Raw genomic sequence first — 23,530 nt, 5'->3', positions numbered from 1 at the left:
TCTGAAAAATTGTGTATTCTTTAGCTTGCGGAATATGGATCAAAGCAGAAGCTAAACTAGCGGGGTAGTGATTAATGGGGTGGCGTAGCAGGTTAGAAATCAAACATGAACATTACAGTGTGTAAATTAGCCGAACAGCAGAGTAGGATGGAGATCTCATCTGCTCAAAAGTAAAGCTGCATTTTGTGATAAGGCGCAGGCCAGGTTACAGATCAGCAACATGTTCCACATGAAGCCAAACACTGATGTGCTGCTGCCTCTGGGTGCTGCAGCTGGAGCCTTAGGTGGGTCAGACCTCTCTCGTATTAGATCAGTCAGATTATGCATTTTCAGTCTTGTCTTTATATCATATCGTCAAGGTTTCGTAAACATACTGTATGGTTTGTTCAACAGTGTTATTTTTTTTGTGGCGTTGCATTCACAAGCTGCTTCTATACACATTTAATGATGTCTAGGAGGCTCAACCTTGAACCGTGGCACTGTACCCTGTCTTTGAGGCTCTGCATTGGATTATACAGCTGCCGTAATGCACACTGGGCCGCTCTCACTTTATCTTCTGTGTAAATTCTGTCTGGAAATCAATTCTTTAAAAAATATATATATATATATTTATGTAGCGCTTAAACAAGTTTTCAATACTGGCTGTTGCCGTTTTCAATATCCTCAGCACTGTGCTGAAGATCTGATTTAGTGAATGAAAACAGTTACAAACTGTCTGCAAAAGCTCAATTTGGTTTAATTAATGTGGCAAAAATAAGGACGGGAAATCACCCAACATGCCGAACTGTTGTTACACGATTCCACATTTAGATGAATGACATTATCATCCCTATTTGTTAAATTGTTCCTTTCAAATAGAAGATTGGGTGCTCATTGCTTTATAAATTCCCTGTAAGTCACTAAGTCAGTGGAGAAAATCTCCAACATCTGAACCATTATTTTTCAAGCATGGCAAAAATGGTCCTTGGGAGAAACATGTTATGCTCATTGTTCATGTTTCCTGGGTTTTGTCCCATTGACAGGGGAAAGATCATCCTTGCTCTCTTAACAAGGATATTATCTATTCCAATGTGGAGAGCTTGTTTTTGGTAAATATGCCATATATGATGAATCGTTCCTTGTCATTGCAGAAGAAACATTATTTTGACATACCTGGGATAATACATTTTTTTCACTAACGTTAAAACCCCTAGAATTATAAAATCGTAATTAAACCCCAATGAAGATACTATATATATATAGTATCAACGGTTTCCCGTGTGTATCAAGAATAGTCCACCACCCAAAGGACACCCAGCCAACTTGACACAACTGTGGGAAGCATTGGAGTTTAAATGGGCCAGCATCACTGTGGAATCCTTTCAACACTTTGTAGTCCATGCCATGATTAATTGAGGCTGTTCTGAGGGCAAAAGGGCGGGGAGTGCAACACAATATTACAAAAATATTCTTAATGTTTTGTACACTCAGTGTATATACATACCGTATGTATAACTATGGCTGTTGATTAACTATGTTGTTTCAGAGCACATTCAACATAACCAATAAACCTTAAGCCCAAGTATAGTTTTTCATCTTTAATGTGTTATTTTTATTTTTTATTTTTTTTGCTGGCAGGTAATCTGGTGACGGACTTCATGGAACTGCACTTGGGAGCAGTTCTGTTGTGGGTCCTGGTGTTGGACTGCTGTGGTTGGGCTGAGGCTGGTATCCTCTACCGGGTCCAGGAGGAGCAGCCCCCCAGCACGCTGATTGGCAGCCTGGCATCAGACCAGGGCCTGCCAGACTCTGGTCACTTGTACAAGCTGGAGGTGGGCTCTCCGTACCTGCGAGTGGATGGGAAGACAGGGGACATCTTCACCACAGAGATCCCCATAGACAGGGAGACACTGAGGGACTGCCGCAGTATTGTCAGGGGCAAGCCCTGCTTCCTGGAGTTTGAAGTGTCCGTCACAGACCTAATCCACAACCAGAGCCCCAGGCTCATTGAGGGCCGCATCGAGGTCCAGGACATCAACGACAACACGCCGCAGTTTCCCTCCCCCGTGCTCACCATCTCTGTCCCAGAAAACACCCACTTGGGAGCTCTGTTCTCCATTCCCCTGGCCACAGACAGGGACTCGGAGAGGAATGGGGTGGCCGACTACGCCCTCACAGCTGGGCCAGACGCGGTGACGCTCTTCGGCCTGCAGGTGGCGGAAGACAGGGGGGAGAAGCTGCCCCAGCTCATCGTCCTGGGCAGTCTGGACCGGGAGCTCAAGGACTCGTACGACCTAACAATCAAAGCTGTGGATGGAGGTAACCCCCAGCGCTATAGCAGTGCCTTGCTGAGAGTGGTGGTTGCTGATGCTAACGACAATGCTCCGAAGTTTGAGAAGGCCACGTATGAGGCAGAGGTTTCAGAAAACAGCCCTGTGGGACACTCTGTTTTGCAGGTAAAACATTATTTTAATATTGCAGAGTGATCAAGGTGTTGTGTACGCTACCGTATAGATTGGATACAACTTTGACTGTGAGAAGACTAAGTGTTTTATATCCACAACTCATTAGGGTCCAACATGCGGTGCTGGGTTTCTAGGTTTTTACCATGATGAAATGCCTGAATGTGAATTAATTTGCAATTTCACAGTGTAGTCTTATTGAACTGCTGCCAGAAGCAGCAAAGCTTAGCCAATTTATTGAATGTTTTTTGAACAATTAGCCCACTCAATAAAGTTTCTTCCCGAGCGGGTATTTTGGTTGACAGTTTCTAAGTCAAATAAACCCTCAGTGTACATTTATTTTCATTTCACATGTGTCTCTCTGAAGCTAGGATGGTGTGTTTTCATATTATTGCAAGATATGTTTATAATATTCACATTTAGACTCCCTTGCTTATCGCCCTCTTGCTGTAAACTAACTCCAATGACATCGGGCTGTAAACCTAAACCCCTTACCCATACCTCCATATGCTAACATAATCCCTGAATTCTTACCCTGATTCCAACCTCTAACCTAATCCCTTGTCTCTGATTGCAGGTGAAAGCCAATGACTCTGACATGGGCCCCAATGGAGAGATAGAATACACACTACACCAGGCATTAGACCCAGTGCCAAAACTCCTGCGAATTGATCGCTCCACTGGCATCATCTATGTCAAAGGGCCCTTGGATCGGGAAGAAATCAGCGATTTGACATTCTACGTAGTGGCCAGGGACAAAGGTCCCCAACCCAAAAGCTCCAAGACCTTTGTGACAATCCAGGTGACTGACCAGAATGACAATTCCCCTGCTGTGGAGATCCGTGGGATCGGCCTGGTGACCCACAGTGACGGGGTGGCCAACATATCAGAGGACATGCCAGTGGGCACGGCGGTGGCCCTTGTCCAGGTGTCTGACAGGGATGAGGGGGAGAATGCAGTGGTCACCTGTGTGGTGGCGGGGGACGTGCCGTTCCAGCTGCGCCCGGCTAGTGACTCGTCCACTAACAAGAGGAAGTATTTTCTGCAGACTACAACCCCCTTGGACTATGAGAGGGTCAGGGAATACCGTGTGGAGATTGTGGCTGTTGACTCTGGCAACCCAGCTCTTTCTAGTACTAACTCATTGAAGGTGCAGGTGACTGATGTTAATGACAACTCCCCAGTGTTTTCCCCAAACCTGTTTGAGGTTGCCTTTGCAGAGGAGAACCAGCCAGGGGACAAGGTTGTGGACGTGGTTGCCACGGATGCTGATAGCGGAACTAACGCCGAGCTGGTCTACAGCATCGTAGCAGACACATCTACCAGGGGCCTGTTTGAGATTGACCCCGATTCAGGGGAGGTGAGGGCACGGAGCTCACTGGACAGAGAGCATAAAGAACGCTATGAGTTCCGGGTCACTGCGTCTGATAAAGGTTCTCCCAGTCACAGAGGAACAGCCACGGTTGTGGTCAAGGTGCTGGACCGCAATGACAATGACCCCAAGTTCATGCTAAGTGGCTACAGCTTCTCTGTTCTGGAGAACATGCCCCCACTCAGCGCCGTTGGCATGGTGACTGTGCTGGACATGGACCAGGGAGAGAACGCCAGAGTGCAGCTCTCTGTGGAGCCAGACGGAGGGAAGTTTGTGATTCAGAATGGAACAGGAACCATCCTGTCCAGCATCTCCTTTGACCGGGAGAAGGAGAGCAGCTACACCTTCCGTCTGAAGGCCGTAGACGGGGGAGAGCCTCCCAGGTCCTCCTATGTAGGCGTTACCATCAATGTCCTGGATGAAAACGACAATGATCCTGTGGTCACCAAGCCCTCCAACTCCTCCTTCAGACTCCTGTCCCCTCTAGCTGCCCCAGAAAGCCGTGTGGAGCTAGTGGAGGCTGAAGACCTGGACACTGGGCCCAATGCAGAGCTGGTCTTCAGCATCACTGGAGGAAACCCTTATGACCTCTTCAGCATCTCCTCCACTACTGGGGAGATCACCCTGGCCAAGGAGCTGACCCGGAAACATGGTGGGCTCCATCGCCTGGTGGTGAGGGTGAGTGATGTGGGCAAACCCGCACGCCACGCCACTGCCATGGTACACATCTACGTCAATGAGACCATTGCTAATGTCAGCCTAGTGGAAGCACTGGTGGGACACAGTCTCTACACCCCTCTGGAGACAGACATTGCTGGTGACCCTGACTACGGCCTGGCGGCCCAGCGCAGTAACATTGTGTACGGAAGCCTGGCGGGAGTGGCGGGCGTTGTCATGGTGATCGTAGTGGTGGTGTTTATCCGCCACCGCATTCAGCGGGAGACGAAGAGCGGCTACCAGGCTGGCAAGAAGGAGACCAAGGACCTTTACGCCCCTAAGCAGGGGCCAAAGAATGGCAAAGGCAAGAGGGGAAGGAAAGGAAAGCCCTCCAAGTCCCCCAAGCCCTTGGGAGAGGAGGAGGAGGTCAGTCTCCAGAAGAGTCTCAAGTTCAACCTGGATGGGGTCAACGACAGCCCCAGGATCCACCTGCCACTGACATACCCCCCAGGCAGCCCTGACCTTGGCAGACACTACCGCTCCAACTCTCCCCTACCATCCATCCAGCTGCAGGCCCAGTCTCCGTCGGCCTCCCAGAAGCACCAGGCAGTCCAGGACCTCCCTGCAACCAACACCTTCGTAGGGACTGGAGGAGATGACAATTCAACAGGCTCAGACCAGTACTCGGATTATAGCTACAAGGCCAGCCAGCCAAAGTACAACAGCAAGCAGGTAAGAGCCAGAGCTTCGAAAGCAAAACAATCATTTGTTTAAATTGCCTGTGACAAAGGTAGGAGGTGGTGTGTTATTAGTGGAGTGGCTGTGATATTTAAGGATATGGATGGGGGCCATTAACGTTGGAAATTCCACCCCAAAAACAATCAAGCAGCCATTTCAGAATGCTGTTGGCTACCTGCTTTTCATCGTCTGATTTAAACACACAATCAGTAACTAAAAAAGGCTTTAGTAATTAGGAAAACTTCCATCCACTTGGAGGGAGAAAGGGCACATGGGAGTAATAAGAAACTGCTTTTGGTTGCTTTTGGTCTCCACTTTTACCGGGGTGGAGACGAGTCTCCTTGCCCTTCTCCCCCCCCTCTTCCCCCTCTTCCCATGGGTTCATTAATCTAGCTGGTGAACGGAGGAGGTGAGGTAGAGGGCGAGGTTCATGTCTGAGTGACTTACTCTTACACTTCTGCTTGACCTCACGCCCTGTGGTCCATACAGGTCACATGCTCTTATCTTCTCACTGCACTGCACTCCACTTCACTTGGCTTGGCTCTGACCCTTCTACCATTGCCATGGAAACAGAAATATTAATAGGCTCAGAGAGGATTAGAATGCAAAAATAAATTAGGGAGAGTATGTCTGTATGTCTCTGTGCATATATGTGTGCTTGCTTGAATGACTGATTGTGTGCCCGTGTGTGTGTGTGTGTGTATATCTACAAGTGTCTATTAGCTTAACCTGACCTGAGCGGGACTATATGTTCAAGAAATTATCCTATTCTTCAAGGGAAATGGGTGACTGGGCTCTGAATATGTGTGGGACACTTTGAGGATAAGAAAGCTTATCTCCAGAACCCAGTCAGTCACCACTGGTTGGCTAGTGGCTGGTGGGTAATTTCAGCAGATGTTGCCTGACAGCTTGGACAATTGCGAGCCCCTGTGGGTTAAGAGAGTCAGTAGTGTGTACAGTCACCACTGTCTCAGTGATGGACAGCATATACGAGCAGTGTGACAATGAACTGTAGCCCTGCAGTGGGTTTGCATGTTTAGGTCTATGTGAGTAAGTCTGTGTTTCCAGGTGGGCTTTGTGCTTGGGTTGTATTTGAGGACATACATGTCTAATCTAGCTATATGCTACTGCTAGTGTCTGTGCTGTGTGCACCTGTGCATCAAGCTAGCCTCCTCACCTCTCTCTGTTTGTGTGTCTCTGCATGAGTGTGTAAAGTGTTTCAAAACATGTGCGAGTTGATGGAAAGGTGCCGCAAAAACGCGGACAGATGTTAAAACTCATGTGACATACCTCAGCAGATGTTACCTCATGTATGGCATCCCCTCTCACATCAGGAAGAACAGATTGACCAAAATAAATAATAAAGTTGCTGCCTATTGGAGTGACAGATGTGGAGTGGAGAGCTTACTCTAGTCAACCATGCTGGTCTAAACAATGACTCACATTTTCAGTGGGGATGTGCTCAGGTGTCTGTGACTAGAACTGAGCTTCTCAATGATTCTTGGCAGTGCTGAATGTAAACACACTGGTGCTACCATTCGCTGTCAGCACATATTCATATCTCTGGCAGTTTCACCTCTTCTCTTTTTAGACCTAGCTCCAATAACTGGATGTAGGAGGGTGTTTCTCAATATGCATACTACCATGCTCTGAGCATGAAAATTGGAGCACGGGAGTGTCGTAGTATGTCCAAATCAAGGTACCTTATGCGAAACGGAGCACGGCTAGCACTTCTCTAATGCGTACTCCGTTTCTACATATTTTGCAGCATGCATCAATTCAAGCTTCAACAGAAAGTATGCACAGACAAATGACGCAACCAAGTAAAAAAGGCCGGACATTATTTGAGCTGAAGTGAGAGACTTCGGAATGAAATGTTGCCTATTCACATCTCATATGATGCCTGACTACAATATTTTATCTTGATACATTATCTTGATACCTGCCTACAATAGCTATGGACTTGCGTAAATTGCAAGCCCATAGTAAGTCAATAGGGCTAACTGACTAGCTACTACTGTTAGCTAGCCAAATATCCACAAAGAATTATTAGCTAGCTAGCTACCCATGAATAATCTACCCATTCATTTTAGGTCCTGTTTGCCTGTTAAACTATATGGTTAGCTACATTATTATGATTCACATATGATAGCTGATAGTTAAACTTTTGCTTTGTGTATATCTTGTTTCGTCTCTATTGCGATTGTCCTGGCTGGAGGAAGGTTCAGGGAATGGGTAAGTCCATAGTAAATCAATAGGGCTAGCTAACTAGCCACTAAGATTTGGCAGCTAGCTACCCACGAAGAATGTACATCTAACTTGCATGACATAAGTTTTAGGTAATTTGTGATGGTTTAACTAGCTGGCTAGCTAGATTATTGCGATTCACATAGAGCTAGCAGATAAATATGAAGTAAAATATTTGCTTTGTGATATGTTGTTTTTTCCCTATTGTTGCCATTGTCCTGGCTGGAAGAAGGTTCAGTGAATGGGGAGATGCAGCGAGAGTGTGAGTGCTTTACAAATGTAATGTTTTATGCATTCTCCACACTCTTATCCTCACAAGAACGTACTCAAGAGAACATCCTTGGAGAATGCACTTACAGCATGAGCATGTGGAGCAGGGTAGTATGCATATTGAAAAACACCCTTAGTGCAAAAAACATTAGGAACGTAGACTGACCAGGTGAAAGCTATCATCCCTTATTGATGTCACTTGTTAAATCCACTTAAATCAACATAGATGAAGGGGAGGAGACAGGTTAAAGAAGGATTTTGAAGCCTTAAGAGAATTGAGACAGTTTCCTGTGTGTATCAAAAATGGTCCACCACCCAAAGGACATCCAGCCAACTTGACACACCTGTGGGAAGCATTGGAGTCAACAAGGGCAAGCATCTCTGTGGAACGCTTCCAGCACTGTGTAGAGTCCATGCCCCGACAAATTGAGGCTGTTCTGAGGGCAAAAGGGGGTGCAACTCAATATTAGGAAGGTGTTCCTAATGTTTGTACAATCAGTGATCAAGTAAACAACCACTTAATTTTTCAGTGGCGTGATCTGGTCTGGACAGAGCTGTGTGAAGCCTATGTCCCAATCCAAAGGCAGCTGCCTGATGCCTACCTGCCTCACCTACCTTTGTAGGTTGCCCTTTTCCAGTAGGCAACTGCTGATTGGGATGGGATTCTAAGGCAGCATCCGCGAGACATTTAGTTACATTGTAGCCACTGTAGCTGGCAATTCAGTGAACAACTATCCCAAATGGAAATATCTGACACAAATAAAAAGTAAACAAGTTACAAAATTGATCTCCTCAGTACCAGTTCATGAATTAAGTTGACACCGATGAGAATACTTAGCCTACAGTATAGGGTCCTCCTCTAGCATATTGCTTGGTCTGCAGGTCCATCTTTGTGGAATGTGGACATGACAGGTAAGCTTGCATGCATGATACAAACTACAGTTTTTTGAGATAGCTAAGCTATTTTACTGACTGTTTAAGAATGATTAATAGCCAGAATAGTAGTGTTTCACTGTGAAGCTATTACTGCATTAGAGCTGCTAATGTTTTATTCTAATGAGTAGGCTTGCATTGTGATTCCTAAACTATCACACCCGCACATATTATTAAATGACTCTGATCTCAAGAACATAATTTTATATTTGTTGATAACTAATATTGAAAGGTGATATGATGCAATCTAACTAGATTAGAAAGCTACTTCATCCTAATGTTAGCTAAATGCATTGGATACCCAAAAAATATAATGACATGTGATAAAGGATAACATGTCCAATATAATTATATAAATGCATATCAAACAGGAATGTACATTGCATTTGGAAAGTATTCAGACCCCTTGACTTTTTCCACCTTTTGTTACATTACAGCCTTATTGAAAAATGTATTATATTGTTTTTTCCCCTCACCAATCTACAAAAAATACCCCATAATAACAAAGCAAAAACTGTTTTTTTAGAAATGCTTGCAAATATATTACAAATAAAAAACTGAAGTATCACATTTACATACGTTTTCAGACCCTTTACTCAGTACTTTGTTGAAGCACCTTTGGCAGCGATTACAGCCTCGAATCTTCTTGGGTATGATACCACAAGCTTGGCACACTTGTATTTGGGGAGTTTCTTCCATTCTTCTCTGCAGATCCTCGCAAGCTCTGTCAGGTTGGATGGGGACCGTCGCTGCACATTTGGAGACTTGTTCCGAAGCCACTCCTGCATTGTCATGGCTGTGTGCTTAGGGTCGTTGTCCTGTTGGAAGGTGAACCATCACCCCAGTCTGAGTTCCTGAGCGCTCTGGTTCAGGTTTTCATCAGGATCTCTATACTTTGCTCTATTCATCTTTCCCTCGATCCTGACTAGTCTCCCAGTCCTTGCCGCTGAAAAACATACCCACAGCATTGTGCTGCAACCACCATGTTTCACTGTAGGGATGGTGCCAGGTTTCCTCCAGACGTGGCGCTTGGCATTCAGGCCAAAGAGTTCCATCTTGGTTTCATCAGAACAGACAATGTTGTTTCTCATGGACTGAGAGTCTTTAGGTGCCTTTTGGCAAACTCCAAGCGGGCTGTCGTTCCTTTTACTGATGAGTGGCTTCCATCTGGACACTCTCCCATAAAGGCCTGATTGGTGGAGTGCTGCAGAGATGGTTTTCCTTCTGGAAGGTTCTCCCATCTCCACAGAGGAACTCTGGAGCTCTGTCAGAGTGACTGTCATGTTCTTGGTCAACTCCCTGACCAAGGCCCTTCTGCACTGATTGCTCAGTTTGGCCTAGGAAGAGCTGGCCTTCCTATAACTTTTTCTGTTTAAGAATGATGGAGTTCAATGTGTTCTTGGGACCTTCAATGCTTCAGAAATGTTTTGGTACACTTCCACAGATCTGTGCCTCCAACACGATCCTGTCTCAGAGCTCTACGCACAATTCCTTCGACCTCATGGCTTGGTTTTTGCTCTGACATGCATTGTCAACTGTGGGGACCTTATATAGACAGGTGTGTGCCTTTCCAAATCATGTCCAATCAATTGAATTTACCCCAGGTAAACCCCAATCAAGTTGTAGAAACATATCAAGGTAAATGTGAACAGTGTAACGTAAACAGGATGCACCTGAGCTCAATTTCAATTCTCATAGCAAAGAGTCTGAATACTTATGCAAATAAAGTATTTCTGTTTAATACATTTGGAAAATTTTCAAAAAACGTATTTTCACTTTGTCATTATTAGGTATTGTGTGTAGATTGATGATCATTTTTTTAAATTTTTTATCAGTTTTAGAATAAGTTTTAAAAAAGTCAAGGGGTCTGAATACTTTCCGAATGCACAGTATATTCAATTAAATGAATGCAGCATTGTAATATTATTGACGTCTTTCTCCTGCAGAGGATTAGTCAGATGAACTGCAGTCACCAGATGCCCAAGACTCAAAACATGTGGAGACATCAGCACTTGTCATTTTCAATAAATGTTAACATTTGTATTGGTTTTCCTGTATCTGTGCATGAGTCCTTAAAACACATGCCATTGTACAAAAGAAGCAATTCCCAAGTGAGGGACATCAATGAGATTAACTTCCAACATACATAAGCTTGTTCAATACATGAGGGCACATTTTGTCATGACAACCATAGGTTTTTGTTTTTATAGACAGGCCAGGAGTTTACAGTTTTTTTTTGTTTTTATAGACAGACAAGGAGTTTTCAGGTTTTTGTTCCCTAGCCCTTTACTAACCTATGTCATCTAATTGTGGTCTACATTGGAAACTTGCACACTGTGCATTCCACTGGGACAGAAAATCACATCTGTATTTTAGAATTTCCTGACAAATCTGCATGATAAACCATAACATGGGTGAATCTATTTATCTCTAACATTGTGATGGTGCACACTCCTGAATAAAATCCTGGAATATGGTGATTATCCTGTTTGCTGAGAGGTTCCCGACAAATTATTTACATCTGTAGGGTGTCAGGGTGGGATGTCCTTCAAACCCGGAACAAGCAGAGACGAGAGGGGAGAAATTAACCTCACTGCTCAAATATCAGTGCTGGTTCAAGTTGCTGAAGCAACAACTACCTTTATTAATGTGCAATAGTTTTGTTAACAGTTTTGCATATTTTTAAGCTTGATCAAGTTGTTTACACTAAGAGTAGAATAACTTAGCCTCTAATGTAAACTAGTAACACCAACCCAATGGTGCAACCAAATAGGGGAAGGGAAAGTGACGAGAGAAAGTTAGCTAACGTTAGGTAAACAGACACTGTATGCAGCTTGCTAGCAAAACAGAGTCATCAACGGAATGCACAAATGATTTGGCTGGCTAACAAGCCTAGTTTGAACAGAACACAGCTGGCTGCATTTCCTATCGTTTCCATCAGATGTTGTTAATAAAATGTCTTATCTCCAAACAAGTCCAGAAACGTTTTCTCCTGCCAAGCCATTGCAATGTGGTGCCCACTTTAGTCCCTGAAAACAGATGGGAAAACATTATTTGCTGCATGTCTTCAGCTGGCTAGAAAGTTCACCAATTCATTATTTAAAAACTGTCTGGGTCTTCACAATTGACGCAATGCTCAATCTATGATTAGGCCTAGTTAGTTTACATGTTCACCTCTAAACAACCGATAAACAGGACGAGTTCGACTACTAGCTAGCTATCGCGTCCGGCGTGTTGGCAATGGGCTGATAAACATCATATGAAAGTGATCTGTTGATCATTTTAACAAAATGTTGATGTTAAATAAACATTATACTTACATTAAGTTATTGCTTATTCTTCTGAGAAATGTTTTCCCAAGTGGGGACAACATTTGGGGAATTTTGGGATGCTGCCTTCAAAATCAGCCCAATGAAGGCACCTTAGAAGGAAGCATTTTAAGTTACTTTAGGATTGGTACATGCCAATTTTGATGTCCTGCCTAGAAATTCTGCCTCAAAGGGCAGCATTCTTGTCGATTGGGACACAACCTATACAGCTTATGTGTGTTTGTGTTTGTGTAAGTGATTGAGCTTGACGTTAAGGCAAGGTGGGGTCACGAGGTTGGGTTCAGGGATGCATTTATAGGTTTTCCCAACGTGTTCTCCCTCACTCCGAATGTGTGAAATTACATGATGGTTGCCGGGGAGACCATTAGCTTACATTGAGCCCAGTGTTGATAATTAGCCCATTCAGGCCAAAGATTGGACACCTTTTTACATAGCATTTTAATGATGTGTCCCTCCTCCTTAGGAGAGAAAGAACCAGTGTGAGAGATATTAGCACACAGTGAAAGATCAAGGGAAAGGCCTTCCCAGTTCATTTTTAAGTGGGCGTGATGAGCGCTTGTGAAGCCGTAAATCTGTACTTAAATTAAATCCACACAATTAAAATGCCTTATTAGTCAGAGATAGCTGAGTGTTGTCCCCCTGTGGGGCTCCGCCTTCATCTCGGCACTGCAGTGGGCAGCTAGCTAACTCCATCTCCAGCCAACCTGAAGGATTCTCACAGAGGATTCAGGGCTAGCCTTAATTAACCCTACTTCATTGTTCAACTGGCCATACACTGGATGAACTCTAGGCATCCCTGTGAGCTGGGATTAACCCAATTTGGGTTCGCTATCTGAGAGGTGCAGAGATGCATTTCAGGGGGCGAGGCCACAAGCAGAATCTCCTCATCTCCACAGATGGTTTACAACACGGTCATGCCTAATACTCCGTTTCTTGCTGTCTTCCTGAGACCTCAGAAATCCTCAGATCAGAGCACATCCATGATGTATTTAATTGCAGTCGTTCTCTCACTCTCTTCTGCTCCCTCGCTTATTCTCTCTCTGTTTTTCTCTCCTCTAACTATTTCTCTCTTGATCCATCCATCTGGAAGTCACCCTTATCAGACACATAGTCACACACCCACACTCAGACACATGGTGCAGATTCATCTTCTACTATCTGATTCAGAACACTCCAGACACTTCCCACTCACATCCTCTGTAGCAGAACTTAGTCAGGGAACAACGTAGAATTAGGAGGAAGTATTTGGTAGCAGACGAAGACCCGCCTTCACCCTGAGGGGAACAACAGCAATTATCTGCAAATATTTTGTTCGTAGATACTGGAGAGACATGTCCCACTGAGGGAAATCCACCATGTAATGACTAATTCTAATACACCTGGAGCTACAGCAAGCCTCCCACTGGGGTGATAGAGTCAACACAGTGAGGACAAGGAAGACAGCCGAGAAGCAAACAACTTCAATTAGCACACTGGCTCTAATGAAAGTGGGGGTCTTTGAACCAGGACAAAGGGATTGATTTCATTGGCATAGGATTTTTAGACAGAGTAGTCTAGGTTTGCCATCTGAGATTGCCTGGCCTGGCCTTGCATTAAGGGATTAGCAAGTGTGCAACCTCTCTGAGATGGACTTGTCTGGGCTGGGTGGACTCTGAGACGGTATGTTGGGTGTGAATGGTGAGAATGTAAAGTGAAATCACAGTGCACTCTGCGCTGCCGCTGGGTTGAAGTGGGCAATTTAAAGCTAACTTTCCCTTGATTACCTGTTAAAAGAGATTACAGCTGGAGACCAAGTGAGACACTCGGGGCACATTCAATCCAAACCAAACCCACAGGCTAGCTAGAGCAAACCTACAGATGGGTTGCCATATAACATATACAGTGGGGCAAAAAAGTATTTAGTCAGCCACCAATTGTGCAAGTTCTCCCACTTAAAAATATGAGAGAGGCCTGTAATTTTCATCATAGGTACACTTCAACTATGACAGACAAAATGAGAAAATCCAGAAAATCACATTGTAGGATTTTTAATGAATTTCTTTGCAAATTATGGTGGAAAATATGTATTTGGTCAATAACAAAAGTTTTTCTCAATACTTAGTTATATACCCTTTGTTGGCAATGACTGAGGTCAAACGTGTTCTGTAAGTCTTCACAAGGTTTTCACACACTGTTTCTGGTATTTTGGCCCATTCCTCCATGCAGATCTCCTCTAGAGCAGTGATGTTTTGGGGCTGTTGCTTGGCAACACGGACTTTCAACTCCCTCCAAAGATTTTCTATGGGGTTGAGATCTGGAGACTGGCTAGGCCACTCCAGGACTTTGAAATGCTTCTTACGAAGCCACTCCTTCATTGCCCGGGCGGTGTGTTTGGGATCATTGTCATGCTGAAAGACACAGGCACGTTTCATCTTCAATGCCCTTGCTGATGGAAGGTTTTCACTCAAAATCTCACGATTACATGGCCCCATTCATTCTTTCCCTTACACGGATCAGTCGGGTCCTTTGCAGAAAAACAGCCCCAAAGCATGATGTTTCCACCCCCATGCTTCACAGTAGGTATGGTGTTCTTTGTCCTCCAAACCCGACGAATTGAGTTTTTACCAAAAAGTTATATTTTGGTTTCATCTGACCATATGACATTCTCCCAATCTTCTTCTGGATCATCCAAATGCTCTCTAGCAAACTTCAGACGGGCCTGGACATGTACTGGCTTAAGCAGAGGGACACGTCTGGAACTGCAGGATTTGAGTCCCTTGCGCATAGTGTGTTACTGATGGTAGGCTTTGTTACTTTGGCCCCAGCTCTCTGCAGGTCATTCACTAGGTCCCCCCGTGTGATTCTGGGATTTTTGCTCACCGTTCTTGTGATCATTTTGACCCCACGGGGTGAGATCTTGCGTGGAGCCCCAGATCGAGGGAGATTATCAGTGGTCTTGTATGTCTTCCATTTCCTAATAATTGCTCCCACAGTTGATTTCTTAAAACCAAGCTGCTTACCTATTGCAGATTCAGTCTTCCCAGCCTGGTGCAGGTCTACAATTTTGTTTCTGGTGTCCTTTGACAGCTCTTTGGTCTTGGCCATAGTGGAGTTTGGAGTGTGACTGTTTGAGGTTGTGGACAGGTGTCTTTTATACTGATAACAAGTTCAAACAGGTGCCATTAATACAGGTAACGAGTGGAGGACAGACAAGCCTCTTAAAGAAGAAGTTACAGGTCTGTGAGAGCCAGAAATCTTGCTTGTTTGTAGGTGACAGGCCTCTCATCTTTTTAAGTGGGAGAACTTGCACAATTGGTGGCTGACTAAATACTTTTTTGCCCCACTATATGGCACCTGTACACAGAAAAACATGATTCTGGCAATACCACTAATGTATTCATATCTGTGACGCAATGGAATTCTTTTCCCTTTTCCCCCAACCATAACCTCTGTTGATTTTATCAAATTACCTGACTTGCTTGTTGATGCATTTGGAAAATAATTGGGAAATAATATTAGAAAGCGACACTCCCAGCATCTATCTGAACCCAATGGAAAGCTGAGCCTTTGGTTCCCTATGTTCTCTGCTCACTTCTCTGCAGACAAAGATGCTTTCTGCAGGCTGCCCATGGTCAGATTCCCACTTTTATGTAAACATTTAATGAGAAGCTCCTTTAGGTAAAGCTGTGTGGAGGCTCAGCTCCCTGATGGCATTGCCTTTAGCTCAGATATTTTATCACCACACATCCCAGCCTCCTTACCTTCTGCCAGGCAGATTAGTGCTTTTATCAATAAGCAGCTTACCGCCAAAGCGTCCCTCAATAATGTGCCATGGTATTTTCTCTCCTGCTGCTATAACTCTGAGGCTCCTCTCTCTTCCCCAGCTCCCTCTCTCTATGTCTTCCCCTCTCTCTCTCTTGCACTCTCTCCTCTCTCTCACTTTCCCACTTTCTCTCTAACTCTGACTATTGTTAACTATCCTCTCATCTGTAAGTGTGAGCAGTGTGAAATCTCCCTGTGTGTAGTTAAGCAGGGTTTGGCTAATTGTAAAAAGATTGTCGTTTTCTGAATGCCAAATCACTATCATGTTTATTTATAGGGTGGCGCACAATTGGCCCAGCGTCATCCGAGTTTGGCCAGGGTAGGCCATCATTGTAAATAAGAAGTTGTTTTTAACTGACTTACCTAGTTGAATAAAGGTTAAATAAAAAATGTAGTCCGAGTAATCGCTCCCACCTATCCAGTGTGGGACTTGATTAAGATAAAAACCCAGACTAGACTGTCACTAACCAAGCATTGGGATGGTCAAACCAATGGAAATGTACAGAACCTACAGAATGTTTAACATTGTAGAGGTTTTTAGTCCCTGAGAGAGAGAGAGAGAAAGAGAGAGTGAAAGAGAGAGAGAGAGAGACAGAGAGTATATTATCTACTTCACTTGCTTTGGAAATGTTAACATATGTTTCCCATGCCAATAAAGCCCCTTGAATCTAAATGAATTGAGATAGTCTACAGGTCAGATAAGGAACCCAGACAGAGCCTGGGAGAGACACTAGGAGAACAACAGCAGACTCATCAACATACAACATACAACAGACCCATAACCCCATTAGAGGTCCTGTATAGAGCACCAAAAAATACATTAGGAAAGTGTACACCTTTAATGCTACTTAGCCACAGAGGTGCCCAGTTACACAGATTCAATCAAGTTTATTTATTTAATTGTAGATTAAAATGTCATGTTTTGCATAATACCCACGTCAGCCAAAGGCCACATTTCATTGGAAATCTTTAGACCCAATAGATTTTTATCCGTTCTGCTGTGGTTACACGAGGCTCATTTCGATACATCATTATTAGTATGATAATTCCAATTTACACAATGTTTCAGTAGGTTAACAGAGACATGGATGTCAGCAATCCTTGTTGTGAAGTTGATTTTATCGGTAACCGTTATGCACTGATTCATTTTTTCATGTGTTTACGGTGTTTCTATCGCTGAATGTTTAAGATGGCGCCGGAGCAGAAGGCAGACGGCAGACTTTTTATTTCCCCCCAACCGATTGTTTTTTTGTTTGTTTATCTGCGTTGTTTGGACCTTCTTTTTGACCAAAAATAACTTCTAGACATCAAGACTGCGATTACTCACCACCGACTAGCAGAATCCTTTTTCTTCTTTCACTACTCTGATAAACCCGAGGCGGAGGATATATGGCTCCCTCGTGAACAAGTCCCAACCCCAGTGATCTGCGTGAAGAGGAGACGGAGAAAGAGAGGCCGGAGAGCGGGCTACCTTCTGTGAAGTCGGAGGCCATCCAATAAACCCCCACTTCCCTCAATTCTACTAGTAAACATGCAATCTTTGGACAATAAAATGGATGAGTTACTGGGAAGATTAACTACAAACGGGATATTAAAAACTGTAACATCTTATGCTTCACGGAGTCATGACTGAAAGACGACAATATCAACATACAGCTGACTGGCTATACGATGTACCTTTAGGATAGAACAGTGGCGTCTGGTAAGACAAGGGGCGGCGGTCTATGTATTTTTGTAAACAACAGCCGGTATCTATCTATCTACAACAGCACAATATCTAAGGAAGTCCCGAGCTATTGCTCGCCTGAGGTAGAGTTTTGCATGATAACCTGCTGGCCACACTACCTACTGAGAAAATGTTCATCTATATTCTTTGTAGCTGTTTACATACCACCACAGTCACAGGCTGGCACTAAGTTAGCATTGAATGAGCTCTATTCCGCCATGAGCAAACAAGAAAACGCTCACCAAGAGGCGGCGCTCCTAGTAGCTGGGGACTTCAATGCAGGGAAACTTAATTCAGTTTTATCTAATTTCTATCAGCATGTTAAATGTGCAACCAGAGGGAAAATAACTCTGGATCACCTATACTCCACACACAGAGATGCATACAAAGCTCTCCCTCGCAACTCCATTTGGCAAATCTGACCATAATTCCGTCCTCCTGATTCCTGCTTACAAGCAAAAATTAAAGCAGGAAGCACCAGTGACTAGATCAATAAAAAAGTGGTCAGATGAAGTAGATGCTAAGCTACAGGACTGGAATATGTTCCAGGATTCCTCCAATGGCATTGAGGAGTACACCACATCTGTCATTGGTTTCATCAATAAGTGCATCGATGATGTCGTCGATTACGTACATACCCCAATCAGAAGTCATGGATTACAGGCAGCATCCGCACTGAGCTAAAGGCTAGAGCGTCCGCTTTAGTGGGACTCTAACCCAGAAGCTTATAAGAAATCCCGCTATGCCCTCTGACTAACCATCAAAACATAACGATGGTCATTATGGCCAAACAGTTCTATTTTTGTTTCATCAGACCAGAGGACATTTCTCCAAAAAGTACGATCTTTGTCCCCATGTGCAGTTGCAAACCGTAGTCTGTTTTTTTTATGGGGGTTTGGGAGCAGTGGCCTCTTACTTGCTGAGCGGCCTTTTAGGTTATGTCGATATAGGACTCGTTTTACTGTGGATATACATACTTTTGTACCTGTTTCCTCCAGCATCTTCACAAGGTCCTTTGCTGTTGTTCTGGATTTGATTTGCACTTTTTGCACCAAAGTATGTTCATCTCTAAGAGACAGAACACGTCTCCTTCCTGAGCGGTATGGCGGCTGCGTGGTCCCATTGTCACGCCCTGGCCTTAGTTATCTTTGTTTTCTTTATTATTTTGGTTAGGTCAGGGTGTGACATGGGGGATTTAGGTGTTTTGTCTGGTCCAGGGGTTTTGTATGTTTATGGGGTGTTTTGTATTTTGTAGTGTTCTCGGGTATCGTCTATGTTGAACACTAACGACGCTGCATTTTGGTCCTCCTCTCCTTCAGCGGAAGAAAACCGTTACACCCGCGTACTATTGTTTGTACAGATGAACGTGGTACCTTCAGGCATTTGGAAATTGCTCCCAAGGATGAACCAGACTTGTGGAGGTATACAAATTGGCTGATTTCTTTTGATTTTCCCATGACGTCAAGTAAAGAGGCAGTGAGTTTGAAGGTAGGCTTTGAAATACGTCAGGTACACCTCCAATTGACTCAAATGATGTCACTTAGCCCGTCAGAAGCTTCTGAATCCATGACATCATTTTCTCTGAATTTTACAAGCTGTTTAAAGGCACAGTCAACTTAGTGTATGTACACTTTTGACCCACTGGAATTGTGATACAGTGAAATAATCTGTCTGTAAACAATTTTTTGGAAAAATTACTTGTGTCATGCACAAAGTAGATGTCCTAACCGACTTGCCAAAACTATAGTTCGTTAACAAGGAATTTGTGGAGTGGTTGAAATACTTAGGTAGAAGTCATTAAAACTTGTTTATGTAAACTTCCGACTTCAACTGTATTGTTATTTTTTACTGCTGCTCTTTAATTACTTATTGCTTTTATCTCCTATTCTTATCCGTGTTTTTTGAAACTGCACTGTTGGTTAGGGGCTCGTATGTAAGCATTTCAGTGTCAGTGTCACCTGTTCTATTCGGCTAAGACAGTTTGGTTTGACTTGATTTTAAGTTGATGACTTGTTCTTCATTAAGGCTGATTGTCTTACATGAGGTCTAGGCTTTGTAAGGTTTGTATTGTTACTGTAGTAAAACATGTATCCAATAAAAAGTCTCAAACATTTCCCAACATAAAAATTTCATGACATGAATAATGTAGAACAGAAGGGAGCATAAATAGTGTATTGTGTGCCTGTCCTGAAGTTTATCCCACTAAACTGCACTCCAACACACAGCTTCCCCTCTAGCACCTCCTCTATAGCATCATGTCTAGGGAACACTGTAAATGAGGCTTCTGCACACTTAAAAGTGTTCTACCTGGAACCAAAAAGGGTTCTCGTATGGGGACATTCGAAGAACCCTTTGTGATTAGTGCAATTGTAACGGCTGTCATGGGTTGAAGAAGGTGAGAACCAAGGTGCAGCATGGTACTTGTTCATCTTTTATTATGAATTGGAAAAACAACAAAAGAGAATGACCGAAACAGTTTTGTCTGGTACAGAATACAAAAACAGAGAACTACCCACAACCCAGTGGGAAAACAGGCTGCCTAAGTATGGTTCTCAATTAGAGACAACGATTGACAGCTGCCTCTGACTGGGAACCATACCAGGCCAAACACAAATCTAACACAGAACAAAACATAGAATGCTCACGCCCTGACCAAACTAAAATAGAGACATAAAGGAACTAAGGTCAGGACGTGACAGCAATGCTGATTACGTTTTTATGTGTTTGACCCAAATCTTTAATAAGAGGCCGACGTGTTTAGAGAGTGGGAATTTCTTAAATCCAAAATAAAGTCACAGCTGATTCCCCCGACTTGGCCGTCAATTATTGTTTCCTAGTGTATTGCTGTGGGTAATAATCCACTTTTCAAAATCCCCTAAAAGCCCTGGAAAAAAACACTCTGAAATAAGTTATTGCATAATTCCATTTCCCCTGCTGACCAACGCTAGCTGACATGAGAAGTGATCATTACTCTCTGTGTCTTCACCACACTAGAGACCAAGGATATTAGAATATTTCATGAATATTGAACCCTGCTGGCTCTTGGGTTGCTCCAAAAAGATGTTCACTGCTGTTTCATGTTGGCACTGTAGAAGAACATGGCTTAATTGCATAAATCTCAGAAAATGGGATGAGGGGAGAACTCAGCATCTATGACAATGGGAATTGTTCTGATGGCTCGGCCTGCCAGTATCAGAGTTATACACAGCTTTGTTGAACTCAATATGTTCCAGCATAACAGATGAAAAGAAGCCTTGGAATAAATGAAGACTAAACCTTGCATTCTCAGCTTTAATGGCCTATGTGACCAGGCTTTTAATTGTGTTTTTTAGTCAAAAGGAGAGTTTATTGTGCATACTGAATAGTTCTCTGAGCCATGTTAATGTACTGCGATCTCTTTAGGTTTACGATGCTGGACTGTGGATCTGAATGTACTTAATGGTTTAGCCTATGGTGAAAAATAATGATCAGCTCATGCTTTAGGTGTAGGCCTGTAGAGCATGCAGGTGTCATCAGGGTGTTTCAACTCTTTCCTTATTAACCTTTTGAAGATAACTGTCTATTGATTAATTGGTATGCAGCAGAATTATGATTTTATTGGGGAATACTGATTTACTGTAGGTGTGATAGAACCTGAAGTCTTTAACATTTCTCAATGTTAAAGATTTTCCCCAATGTTAGAGTTTCATCTCAATATCATGTTTGGAAATATTTTTGATACAATACTAAGTACTTTTGTGTTATATATTCCTTCTGTCCACCAAATGGAGCGCTTTCCACTATATTGACATTCCAAACCATTGCCTGCTCAGAAGTTTGTGCTTTTCCTTTTTCTTAGAAGAGATTTGTGCGTCAGTGAACCAAAGCCTACTGAGAGATTATTATTTTCATAGTGGTTTTACAAGATTATCTCCAACATTAAGGGTGTTTAAACACATAGGGCAAATGGAGAGGGATAAAAACAGAGATGGAATGGGTTTGTGTGTGAGAGAGGTGGACGAAGCACCAGTGATAATTATCTGTCTAAAAGCACTTGTCCGAAATTCCAATTAAAGTGCTTTAAAACAAGCAAGAAATTTTGATAAATTGTATGTGAGGCGATAAGGAGATTTAGTGAGTGAATGGGAGAGAGAGGCATGAGAGGGATAATTTGCCATAGTGTCTTTGTGTGTTGGTGGTGAAATACTCCCCCTCTCCCACAGTAGGACTAGCTCTAGATTGCAGGAGGCTGACCACTATCGAAGACCCAACCATGAGACATCACAGACACACAACCTCTGATAATACTCATACTATAAATCATAATAAAAATACTACCGTAGTTGTTTACTTTCTCAGCAGATGTCTTTATCCAGAGTGGCTGGATAACATATCTCTGGGTTTTTCATATTACACAGTTGAGTGCATTGTGCCAGGGCCGGTTCCAGGCATAAGCGACATAGGCAGTCGCTTAGGGCCCCCTGCCACTAGGGGCCCCAGACCCCAAAAAATTATAAATTAGGATATACTGTATAGATTTTTAGGTACTCAGTCAGGGTCTCAACTTACTATTTTGAGTAAGAATAGTAGAATAGCCCAGGGGCCCTGACCTCCAGTGGGCACTCTTTGCTTTTGTTAGTCATTCTCACTCATATATCATATTAACATGGCGTAAGTCATTGCAAAATGGGAGAGTTGCAGGGAATTAGCCGTAAAACATATTTTTATTTTTATCTCTGCCCCATGGCAAAATGAGTAGAATGGCAGGAGGCATTTTTCTCTCTACCGTCAAGAAGGGTGCCACAAAAATGATTTTCCGCGAGGTGGGGGACCCCCAACCAAATCTCGCTTAGGTCCCCCAAAGGCTTGAGCCGGCCCTGCACTCCACAGACAATTAAGGTTAATTACCCTCGCTGAAGAATACACAGCAGTGTCCCCAACTGGGGATTAAACCTGCAGCCTCCAGGTCATAAGTCTGCTTGCCACTACTCAATGCTTCCTGAGCCATATAAGTTTTTTTCTGCTTTGAAATAGAGGTTTTCACTGAGGAGGCAGACTGCACCATTCATTACATGGAGGTGGTCGCAGTGGACACACAGCCAATAAATGAGTTTGTCCAATTCTGCCTGCGATGCATCCAGGAGTGCTACATCAGCGTCCACTCTGCTCCCGGACCAGGGATACATACAGGGAGGAGGGAAGAGGGGTCCAGGGGTGCAATGGGCAAGCACAACCGCTGTGTTTTTCCAGCATATTAGCTACCGCTTCACCAAATCAAAATGTCCACTCATCCTCTCCAACCGCCGTTGTAAGAATTAATATGATTATATGAATGTACTTTGTTAACCTAGCACATAACACACTCCATTATGATAATTCTGCAAATTATCTCTTTACATTTGTATTCTAAATAAGATTTCAATAGCATTAACATCCTTTAATCTATTAGCTGTAGAGTATTTTATAGAGACTAGGGCTTTATACATGGAACGAGGCTAAACAGACTAGGGCTTTATACATGGAACGAGACTAAACAGACTAGGGCTTTATACATGGAACGAGGCTAAACAGACTAGGGCTTTATACATGGAACGAGGCTAAACAGACTAGGGCTTTATACATAGAACGAGGCTAAACAGACTAGGGCTTTATACATAGAACAAGGCTAAACAGACTAGGGCTTTATACATGGATCGAGGCTAAACAGACTAGGGCTTTATACATGGAACGAGTTGGCAGAAGGATGAGTGGGGGAGGTGGGGGGATGGGTGAATGAAGTGGGGGCGGAGGGTGGATGTAGGGGGGGTCATGGGGAAGGCCCTGTCCTCGCTCTTATGAAGGAGAAGCAAACCGATCTGACAGTGACAAATGAACCATCTCCTCTCCCCCCAGCCTCATCCCTCTCAAACTCCCCCATATCACCCTTATACTCTTTCTCTCTTTCTCTTTCTTTCTTTCTTTCTTTCTTTCTTTCTTTCTTTCTTTCTTTCTTTTCCTCTCCCTCCCTCAGTCCCCTCCTGCCTTACATCCACCTGTC

The 23,530-nt window shown here is 43.6% G+C and overlaps 1 protein-coding gene across 2 annotated transcripts in view; it reads left to right on the top strand.

Annotated features, from left to right (window-relative positions):
* LOC110533892 (protocadherin-1) overlaps window positions 1–23,530 on the top strand; it is a 94,570-nt gene that overhangs the window by 8,014 nt on the left and 63,026 nt on the right. Inside the window, exons 2-4 of one of the 2 annotated variants that reach the window (XM_036990292.1) lie at window positions 1,618–2,435; window positions 3,019–5,202; window positions 10,605–11,884. In XM_036990292.1, the coding sequence (XP_036846187.1) occupies window positions 1,638–2,435; window positions 3,019–5,202; window positions 10,605–10,808 (3,186 nt within the window). In that variant the 5' untranslated portion in view covers window positions 1,618–1,637 and the 3' untranslated portion in view covers window positions 10,809–11,884. Of the gene's footprint in view, window positions 1–1,617; window positions 2,436–3,018; window positions 5,203–10,604; window positions 11,885–23,530 lie in introns of those variants that run through there. The other variant, XM_021618481.2, reaches the window with a different exon arrangement.

This window comes from Oncorhynchus mykiss, chromosome 10 (assembly GCF_013265735.2).
Source record: "Oncorhynchus mykiss isolate Arlee chromosome 10, USDA_OmykA_1.1, whole genome shotgun sequence".
NCBI lineage: Eukaryota > Metazoa > Chordata > Actinopteri > Salmoniformes > Salmonidae > Oncorhynchus > Oncorhynchus mykiss.
The sequence above is the reverse complement of the archived record's forward strand: the minus strand, read 5'-3'. Positions and strand labels throughout refer to the sequence as shown.